General features: G+C 44.1%; 1 protein-coding gene across 1 annotated transcript; it reads left to right on the top strand.

The window, feature by feature from the left end:
* Nucleotides 1-5,390: 5,390 nt before the first annotated feature.
* LOC144603730 (frizzled-1-like) lies at nt 5,391-10,825 on the top strand. The gene has a single exon (XM_078417418.1). It carries the CDS (start codon nt 5,809-5,811, stop codon nt 7,528-7,530), a length of 1,722 nt encoding a protein of 573 aa, XP_078273544.1. The 5' UTR covers nt 5,391-5,808; the 3' UTR covers nt 7,531-10,825.
* Nucleotides 10,826-11,106: the final 281 nt, after the last annotated feature.

The raw sequence follows: 11,106 nt of genomic DNA on the forward strand, positions 1-11,106 counted from the left end.
GAATGCAACATCTCTAAGTTTGCGGATGACACGAAGCTGGGTGGCAGTGTTAGCTGCGAGGAGGATGCTAGGAGGCTGCAGAGTGACTTGGATAGATTAGGCGAGTGGGCAAATGCATGGCAGATGCAATATAATGTGGATAAATGTGAGGTTATCCACTTTGGCGGCAAGAACAGGAAAGCAGAGTATTACCTGAATGGTGACCGATTGGGAGAAGGGGAGATGCAACGTGACCTGGGTGTCATGGTGCACCAGTCATTGAAAGCAAGCATGCAGGTGCAGCAGGCAGTGAAGAAAGCGAATGGTATGTTGGCATTCATAGCAAGAGGATTTGAGTTTAGGAGCAGGGAGGTTCTGCTGCAGTTGTACAGGGCCTTGGTGAGACCGCACCTGGAGTATTGTGTGCAGTTTTGGTCACCTAACCTGAGGAAAGACGTTCTTGCTTAGAGGGAGTACAGAGAAGGTTCACCAGATTAATCCCTGGGATGGCGGGACTTGCATATGAGGAAAGACTGGATAGACTGGGCTTGTACTCGCTGGAATTTAGAAGACTGAGGGGGGATCTTATAGAAACATATAAAATTCTTAAGGGGTTGGAGAGGCTAGATGCGGGAAGATTGTTCCCGATGTTGGGGGAGTCCAGAACCAGGGGTTACAGCTTAAGGATAAGGGGGAAGTCTTTTAGGACCGAGATGAGAAAACATTTCTTCACACAGAGAGTGGTGAGTCTGTGGAATTCTCTGCCACAGAAGGTAGTTGAGGCCAGTTCATTGGCTATATTTAAGAGGAAGTTAGATGTGGCCCTTTTTGCTAAAGGGATCAGGGGGTATGGAGAGAAGGCAGGTACAGGCTACTGAGCTGGATGATCAGCCATGATCATATTGAATGGCGGTGCAGGCTCGAAGGGCCAAATGGCCTACTCCTGCACCTATTTTCTATGTTTCTATGTTTTCTATGTTTCTATGTAGCACTTACATCCACTGCAATGAAGTGCTTTGAGAGGTTGGTTACGGTGCAAACGAACTCCTACCCCAGAAATAAACTGGGTACACTTTATTTTGCCTCAGGTCAATGACAGATGTGATCTCACTGGTTCTCCACTCTGCTCTGGACCATCTGGATAACAGGAACACAAACATCAGACACCTGTTGATCGACTCTAGCTCAGAGTTCCATGCTATTATCCCCACCAAACTCATCTCCAAGAGCTGGTCCTCTGTACCTCCCTGGCTCTGTGACTTCCTCTTCAGAAGACCTCAATCAGTGCAGACTGTAACAACATCTGCTCCTCACTGACCATCAACTCAGATGCACCATGCAGCAGTGTGATTAGCTCCCTCCTCTACTCTCTTTACACCATAACTGTGTGACTAAGAACAGCTTCAGTGCCAAGTATAAATTTGCCGACAACACAACTGGTGTTGATCGAATCATGGGTAGTGTAAGTCTGCATGCTGGAGAAAATCAGAACACCTAATTGAGTGGTGCCACAATAGCAACTTCTCGCTCAACATCAGCTAAACCAAGGAACTAATCATTAACTTCAGAAAGGAAAACCCAGGACACCATGTGCCAGTTTTCATAGGTTGATCAGATAGATAGGTGATCTATAGTCAGTCTGAAGAAGGGTCTCGATCCGAAACATCAGTGTGCTGACATCAGTCTGAAGAAGGGTCTCGACCCGAAACGTCATCCATTCCTTCTCTCCCGAGATGCCGCCTGTCCCGCTGAGTTACTCCAGCATTTTGTGTCTATCTTGGTGATCTATACTACAGATTTAAATCATACTTGACCTAGTAAGTTGCTGGAGAATAGAGTGCTGCACCAGACAGTTTCAACCTGTTTAAATATTGGAACAGTTCAACAGGTAAGAACAGCATGGCTTGTGGTTTAAGAGATAATCTATAGAGGGTTGCAGATGGACAATAATGCACAGTTAGAATCAATTGATCTTGGTGATAGAGATTATAAAATCATGATCAAAATATAAGAACAAAGCATTAGCAAATTCTTGGCATCTAACAGTGGTCAAGGAGATGTAATGAAGGGTGATGTCTTTGGTATTCCCAACATCTGTGGAAATTCCTACATATCCATTGCTGTATGCATGGAGCACAAAATAACAAAATCACTGGATGGGTTCAGAAATGGGTGAGGCAGGAAATAAATTGGCAGTTTTAGCTTATTAACTTAGAAGTAGTCTGACATCATCACCAACATTCCCAGATATAAGAACCGTTGGTGAAGCATCAACTCATAATGTCTACATTTATAGAGGTGAGCACAATAGACAAAAGGCCTTTTCAAATAAATATATAGGCTGTATGTCTCTTTTGTAATGAAATAGGCATTTCCAAACAATGAATGAAAGGCTATATTAGAAAAAAAATTGAAAAGCAGATGCTGGAAATCTGAAATGAAAACAGAAAATGCTGGAAAAACACTGCAGGTTTGATAGCATATGTGGAATGAAAAGCACAGTCTATAGACCTGAAACGTTGATGGTTTCTCTTTCTTATGCTGCCTGACCTGATGAGTTTTTCCAGCATTTCAATTTTTTATTATGAAAGACAGGGTTAAGATTGACAATCATCTAATAATTCTTTAATAAACTGCACTCCCTTTTGGTGACATGACAATGGCCAAAAAATGAAGCTATGTGTTGAATAATGTGTGTTGACATCACTTAATTCTACCTTGGCTTAAATTTATCAACCCATTTCTTTGCTAATGCACAACGATCCTTGAATGATTAAAAGCATGTTCTTGGCTCGTCAAATCAACGTTACTTCTGAATGAAGTCTTGCTTTTGAAGTGCTGTCAGGGTTGATAAAAAATGGCCAAAATTTGTACAAGCAGCAAATAGCTCATTATTTCAGTTTAGTTTATGTGCAGTTTTGTTTATTGTCACGTGTACCAAGGTACAGTGAAAAGCTTTTGTTGCTGCTATCCAGCCAGCAGAAAGCCAGCAGATTTCAATCGAACCGTTTATAGTGGAAAGATGTAGATTTCAGCACTAAATTAATAAAATGAATAAAATTGGGGGGGGGGAAATCGCTGACTTATCTGTAATCACACCTATAAAAGGTAAACCATTCAGGGGCAAACAACAGAGACTGCAGATGTTGGAATCATGAACATAATAAAAACAAAGTGCCGAAGGAACTCAGGCGGTATCTGTTGAAGAAAATGGACAAATGACGTTCCGGGTCGGGCGTTGAGGGCATTGTCAAACAATGTGTGGCGGCTTGCAGCGTGAAGCCTGGAATTAGTTTGCCGTAAATGAATTTGGGGATTTTTTTTATTGCTTCATCTTGAAGATGTGGTAATGACTGAAGTGTTAAAAACACAAACTGACCGATCCAACTCCCTGTTCTGTCTTTCAACAACAAAGTTAGTGCACTATTTTTCGACGTGCATGGTAAATGCTGAAGCGCAAACTGCCGCCATTTAATGCAATATGCCTTCCGCGAGTTTTCTCATGAAAAAATAATGTTTTGGGTTTAAACGGAATTTCGAAGGCAACAACACAACTCGGTTCAGCCGCAGGTACAGTCATAACACCTAATCTCCATGACTGCAAGTGAGATCTGCAGCCCTTAATTTCCTTTGCACTCCCTGGGAAGCAATAAAGGAACTTTCACTTGTACGTCCTGCAGGGAGAAATAATGCAAAAGAGTCCCGAGGATTATTCTCGTGTAACTCCTCTCCTCGGGCTCCCCTCCTCTCTCGGTTTTAGACTATCCTGGCACATCAAAACAACTTACGGGAATTTCGCAGTCCCGACCACTTCAATTTATTTCCGAACCTGCCTGGCTTAAACGTTTGTACTGTAGCGAACTCAGAGCCGGATCTCCTTGTCATTGTCCCATCATCTCAAAACTTTTAAATCTCCCAACCCTTTTACTTTCCGAAAATGTGTTTTTTTTAAAGTAGCTCCCTCTAGGCTCGGGAGTCATCCGTGCTTTCTTTCGTGTTCGTGTTAACAACCTCCGCACCATCATTGTGGATAGGTCCCCTCCCCCCCACTAAAAGAAAACCCTGACTCCGTCCACAGCCCCCATGGCTGTGTGGTTCAATATTAATACCCCAGTGAGCAAGTTTCCTGGAATTCAACAGCCTGACCTAAGGAGGCCAAGGGTCCTTGACGCCAGCTGGGGATTTGACCTCTTGAAATTACGCGTTCTCAACAACACTGAGCACTGCCCCGGCGGGGGAATGAGAAACCGCCGGTCCCCCGGGGGTGGGGGTGGAGAGGAGAGCGGGGTAGAGAGGAGAGGGGGAGTAGAGGAGAGGGGGTGGAGGTGGGGATAGGAGAGGGGGAGGATAGGATTGTGAGGGGGAAGATAGGAGGGGGAAAGAAAGGAGGAAGGGGAAAGTGCGGAGGGGAAAAGGGAGAGCAGGAGATTGGGAGGGGGATAAGATAGGAGATAGGGAAGGAGGGGGAGAAGAGAAAGGAACGGAAGAGGGAGGGAGAAGGATAGGGGATGAGAGGTGGAAATGGGAGGGGGTAGGATGGGAGAGGGGCAGGGGAGTTTGTAGGTGCCTGTAGGGAGGTGGATGGGAGAGGGGCAGGGAAGGTTGTAGTTGTCTGTAGGAGGGATGGAGGTGGGTAAGGTGGAGGTGGGGTCGGGAGGGGAGAGGGGAGGCAGGTAGGCTGTAGTTGCCTGTTGGAGGGGAGATAGGTAGGCTGTAGTTACTTGTTGGAGGGGAGAGGGGTAGGCTGTAGTTGCCTGTTGCATGGGGAGAGGGGTAGGTAGGCTGCAGTTGCCTGTTGGAGGGGAGATAGGTAGGCTGTAGTTGCCTGTTGCAGGGGAGAGAGATAGGTAGATAGGCTGTAGTTACCTGTGGGAAGGGGAAGGGAGAGGGGGAAGGGGAGGGAGGTAGGTAGCTGGGTGGGTAGGTGGCTGTGTGGGTAGTTGGGTGGCTGGGTAGGTAGGTGAATGGTTGGGTAGGTTGGCGGCTGGGTAGGTAGGTGGGTGGGTGGGTAGGTAGGTATGTGTGGGAGGGTGTGTGGTGGGTGTGTGAGTGTGGGGTGGGTGTTGGGTGTATGTGTTGGGGGGGGTGTGTTGGGTGTGTGTGTGTGTGTGTTGGGTGGGTGTGTGTGTTGGGTGTGTGTGTGTGTGTTGGGGGTGTGTGTGTTGGGTATGTGTGTGTTGGGGATGTGTGTGTTTGGGTGTGTGTGTTGGGTGAGTGTGTGTGTTGGGGGTATGTGTGTGTGTTGGGTGTGTGTTTGGGATGTGTGTGTATACGGGGTGTGTGTGTGTGTGTGTGTGTGTGTGTGTTGGGGGGTGTGTGTTGGGGGTGTGTGTGTGTGCGTCGCCAGTCTACCAGCCCCACTCTCCCGCTCTCTCCAACAAGTGCTGCCAATTATTTAAAGTTGCCCAGGGCTGCCAGCCAATGGCAGCGGCCGCCGTGGCTGCGCGCGGGGATTGGCTGGCGCGGGCGGTTGTAAGGGGCCCGGCTCTGTTTCCAGGCGCCTCTGGTCTTCGCAATGCGCCGCGGACGGCGCGGGGCTCCTGGAAACGGGCGGCGGGGATCTGGGATCAGGGATCTGGGATCCGGGGCAGCGACACCAACACCAACACCAATGGCCAGCGGAGCCGGAGCAGCAGCAGCAGCGGCAGCAGCAGCAGAGCTCCTCCACTTCACGCTGCTTCCTTTTGGCATCTGAACCGCCTCAAATTAACACTCGTCTTCTCAAACAAAGAACCGTAAGTTTTAAAAAGAAAATCAAAACTGCTCTACTGAATGCAGTAAGAACAACAAAAAAACATTCTCTTTTTTTTCTCCCCGGAGTTTGAAGAGATGGGAAGAGCCAGGGAAAGTATGGCAGTGTGTAATTGTTTCCATCTGGATTTATGCAAACTTGTGAGCTCTCGGTGGCTGTTTGTGCTCCATCTGTTCCTGCAAAGTTTGGGCTCCGTGCGTCCACAGGGGCAGTACAATGGCGAAAGAGGCATCTCGATCCCTGACCACGGCTTCTGCCAGCCCATCTCGATCCCTCTGTGCACGGACATCGCCTACAACCAGACCATCATGCCGAACTTGCTGGGGCACACCAACCAGGAAGACGCCGGCCTGGAAGTTCACCAGTTCTACCCGCTGGTGAAAGTACAGTGTTCGCCCGAGCTGAAGTTTTTCCTGTGCTCCATGTACGCGCCAGTGTGCACCGTGCTGGAGCAGGCTATCCCCCCGTGTAGGTCGCTGTGCGAGAGGGCCAGGCAGGGCTGCGAGGCGCTCATGAACAAATTCGGCTTCCAGTGGCCCGAGAGTCTCCGTTGTGAAAACTTTCCCATCCACGGATCTATCGACCTGTGCGTCGGGCAGAACAAAACGGAGAAGGGCAGCCCTACCTTGGATCCCACTCAGTCCTTGCCAGGCGTCGGCACCATTCGCCCGCGGGAGTACCCCAGCCGGGACCAGTTTATTTGCCCCCGGGTACTGAAAGTACCCACTTATCTCAACTACCATTTTCTGGGGGAGAAGGATTGTGGCGCTCCTTGCGAGTCTTCCCGAACCAACGGGCTGATGTATTTCAGCCAAGAGGAGCTGAAGTTCGCCCGGATCTGGATCGGCATCTGGTCGGTGCTGTGCTGCGCCTCCACGTTGTTCACGGTGCTCACTTACCTGGTGGACATGCAAAGGTTCAGCTACCCCGAGCGCCCCATCATTTTCCTGTCGGGCTGCTACACTATGGTGGCTATCGCCTACATCGGCGGCTTCCTGCTGGAAGAGAAAGTAGTATGCAACGAGAAGTTTGCCGACGACGGCTACAAAACGATGGCACAGGGCACCAAAAAAGAAGGCTGCACCATTCTCTTCATGATGCTGTACTTCTTCAGCATGGCCAGCTCGATCTGGTGGGTGATCCTATCGCTGACCTGGTTCCTGGCCGCTGGGATGAAGTGGGGTCACGAAGCCATCGAGGCCAACTCCCAGTACTTCCACTTGGCCGCCTGGGCAGTGCCGGCCATCAAGACCATCACCATCCTGGCCGTGGGCCAGGTGGACGGGGACGTGTTGAGCGGGGTCTGCTTCGTGGGACTCAACAACGTGGACGCGATGCGAGGCTTCGTGCTGGCGCCGCTCTTCGTCTACCTGTTTATCGGCACCTCCTTCCTGCTGGCCGGCTTCGTGTCGCTCTTTCGCATCCGGACCATCATGAAGCACGACGGCACCAAGACGGAGAAGCTGGAGAAGCTAATGGTGCGCATCGGCATCTTCAGCGTCCTGTACACTGTGCCCGCCACCATTGTCATCGCCTGCTACTTCTACGAGCAAGCATTCAGGGAGCAGTGGGAGAGGAGCTGGGTCAACCAGGCTTGCAAGAGTTACGCTATTCCCTGCCCTCGGAACCACCAGCCGCCCATGACGCCGGACTTCACCGTCTACATGATCAAATATCTCATGACACTAATAGTGGGCATCACCTCCGGGTTTTGGATCTGGTCCGGTAAGACTTTACATTCATGGCGCAAGTTCTACACTAGACTCACAAACAGTAAGCAAGGAGAGACGACGGTGTGAGTGAAAGAGAGACGTTCTTCCCTCTGCAATTTTCCTTCCCGAAAAGAGAGGCGTGAAACACATAAACACAGTGAAACCCTGGCTTTCGGATGCAACAGACTATATTTCAAGTACTGTATGATGTTGTAAATAGCACCTGTAAATTGTTTTTGTAATTATATATTTGTATTTAAAATATCACCTCCAGAGGTGTTATCTTGTTTCCCCAATTTGTGGAGGTTATGTTTTGCTTGGAGGGGGTTGGGGAAAGAGCTCTAGCTATTTCAGTGCTCGAAAACCGCAGTAACTCAACTTATGCAGTCGGACGCGGAGAACGAGCCTGCAAAAAAAAAAGTCAGACTTGAAAGTTGATCCTGGTGCCTGCCAACTCGCATGTCTGAATGTTGAACCTTTCGAGAGATAAATTGGACCTGGAGGCAATTAGTCTTACCCCGGAATGAAAGACTTCCCTTGGGTCCTAGCGCGAACCAAGTTACTCTTTACACAACCTTGGAAATGTAGAACTTCGAATGAGAGAGGAAAAATAGTACGTGTTTTTAAAAAAGGCGAAGTAATAGCGTACTTTTATTTTGGGGCACTCAGATTACAATTTAACACTTTCTGCGTTTAATTCGTGAACTGCTTCCCGAGTAATAAAACTCATACATTCTGACTGTTTTATCCAAAGTAAACATTCTACAAATACTGGCTGAAAGCAAGAAGGGCACAAAAGTTTTAGTTTTTTAAAATTAGATGCCATAATGGTAGACAATAGCATTTTTATTGGCTGGCGTATTTATGTTATGCTGATTGATCCTGTTGAAAGATCTTTCTAAGTTTGCTTTTGTTATGATTTGGCATTGCTTTCGCATTTTGTTAGCAATACAGCAAACATTTTTACAGCAACGCGTAAAGAAATTGTTTAGAAGACTGAAACCGGGGGGAATGTTTGTTCTCAAGAGACATTGAACAGCTGAATAAGGCAAAGTTAACACTCCTCGGTAGTGTGTTTTTTGTCGTTTTCTTTGGCAAACGGGAATGTTGAACTTCAAAAGCATGGGAACTGAATAGAGTTTGAGCTGAGGGTAATGTTCCGACCCATAGGTAGTGGTTGGTGTGGGTTAGAGCAGAATATGGTTCAGTCAGTGTTTTATTAGAACTATAAAAATCCATTCCATTTCAAGTGAGTGGACCACAAATTATCTGTAGAAATATTGTGTAGTACCAAATCCAGTATCTGCTGATTGAAATGTGGATTATTTCTGTCAGAATATTCCAACCCCTTTTTTTCCATTGTACTATATTACAAGCATTTTGGTACAAACATTTTAAGGCACCAGAACTGCACACATGCATTTTAAAAAAATTGTGTACTGTATTTTCAAATAATTTGCATGATTGTTATCAAATAATTAATAGGAGTCTGTAGCCATAACGACGTACAAGCCTGTACTCGTGGTTCACATTCATTATTGGCTTAAGTCCCTGATGAGCAAAAAAATGTCTGAACTTGGTATTCATTTATTCTTGTTCACCATTACAGAATCCTTTATATTTATAGAGCAATAGAAAGTTTATATATTCCATATTTTTAATTTCTCTGAAATAAAACTTCCAAGTTTTTGTACAAAAATTGTGTCTGCCTTAAAATAAGCGATGTGTCCTTTAAATAAAAAGGAGCACACTATTATGTAGTGTCATAACATATTATACACACAGCTTGGTATTAAATTCAGCCTTCCAGAGGAAAAATATTGTTTGGTTTGCTGTTTGCTAGATGGTGGCTAGTGACCAAAAATACATTTATTGTGCTTATTTGCTCCTTGCAATCAGAATTATTACATAATGTTTTAAATGAAATTATTTTCATAATATTAGTCCATATGCCAATGTTGCCTATTATTCATTGATCTAAAATTAAACAAAACAATTGACATTAGTTTCTATGGTTTCCAATAAACGGATTACTCTTCATAGATCATCCAAATAGTTAAAACACATTTTAGTAGTCCTTCCCTTCTAAAACTGTTATAAATCAAGGCATTTGTATTTCTGCATTTATACAATATTTGAGGATTTTTTAATTTGTTAACTTGATAATTTAAGGTTAAATTTTAACCTTTCAAAATGCTTGAATTAAACAGTAGAAAGTCATTTTGGAATTTTAAAGACAATTGCTAGTTATTTCTTAAGGGGTAAGCAGAAAATGCCAGCATTTATGGGGCTTTTTGAATTTCGGATCTTGTATAGTTTATGTATTGGAACATTAGAATATTTTGCAAATTAATTTGGAAAATTCCGGGATTTGTTCTGCATTATTTTCTAGTTCTGCTTTTATATTTAGAGTTAGTTTAATCAAATGCAATTTTAATTAAGATAAATTATTATCTAAATTCATAACGCTTTCCTAATTTTGAATTGACAGTACCATTATTAAACTCAAAATTTTGGAAATTGAAATGGTAAGTCATTTAATTATCTGAATGTCTTTTAGCATATAACATACTAGAATGGTCTTGCATTCTCTTTCATCTGTGATACAAACTCAGAATGCTGTAATTGATAATAGTCCATGTATCTAATTTTACTACAATAGCCATTATGGTTTTATGAAAAAATCTGTATGCATTTATCAAGGTCATACATGCCAGCTACTTTGTGATGCATTTCTAAAAGCGGTAAACCATTTTAAATTCTTTAATCTTTGGATATATTTATGCATATTCCACGCAGGATGAACAATCTAATCCTTGTTTATTTCCTCTGGGAGTGGCAGATTATTCCTTGCATGTGTCAAATTACAGGAACAAAAATTCTGGTACACCATTTAGATCCTAAATTTGGAAGTTGGTCATCAAATAGTATTTCCATAAGCATGATTTATCCTTCATCTTTAAAGAGTCGGGCACACTCGTGGTTCATTTTTGCATTTAAGACGTAATTTTAAACTTGTTCAGTGCAAATTGCTGAAAACCGAATTACTCTGTACGAAAGCGATGCATGCAAATTTTTAGAGTAGTACTCACATGTAAAATTCATCCAAATTATAAAAGCCGAGAAGACATTGTAGAATTAGCCACATTTAAGTCCATTTATTAACTATATTTAAAAAAATACAAATTACATCACGGCCTTTACAAACATTTGGAGAAGAACAGCTAATTAGTATTCCAACTTAATTGTCGCATATGTTTCATAGAAATTTGATGTATAACATAGAGCTCGCCTTATGTTTAAAAAATCTTTTGTTAACTCAATAGTTACATTAAATATTACTAAACAATTCACATCCATGACTTTTTATTCATTGTGATGTAAAGCAAACTATTAACGTATATTTACATTTTCAATTAACCTGGTTAGTTTTTTTTGTTTGGAATAATATTATTAAACAACAGATGCTAAAATATTTTAGTATATTGTGAACTAGTGAGACCTGGAATTTTATTCATAAGTATATTAGTTAATATCAAATCAGTTGAACATTTTCAAAACTGGCACAAATGCGTCTGTCTTAACATAAGCTATGGGTTACTGCTGTCAGATAAGGTTGTTGGCCCTGAAACAAGTGACAATATATGACTACATTTGGGACTG

This window comes from Rhinoraja longicauda, chromosome 2 (assembly GCF_053455715.1).
Source record: "Rhinoraja longicauda isolate Sanriku21f chromosome 2, sRhiLon1.1, whole genome shotgun sequence".
In the NCBI taxonomy this organism is placed as follows: domain Eukaryota; kingdom Metazoa; phylum Chordata; class Chondrichthyes; order Rajiformes; family Arhynchobatidae; genus Rhinoraja; species Rhinoraja longicauda.

What these genes read in the sequence shown, in the direction of transcription:
- LOC144603730 (XM_078417418.1), top strand. Translation starts at nt 5,809, where the DNA reads ATGGGAAGAGCCAGGGAAAGTATGGCAGTGTGTAATTGTTTCCATCTG.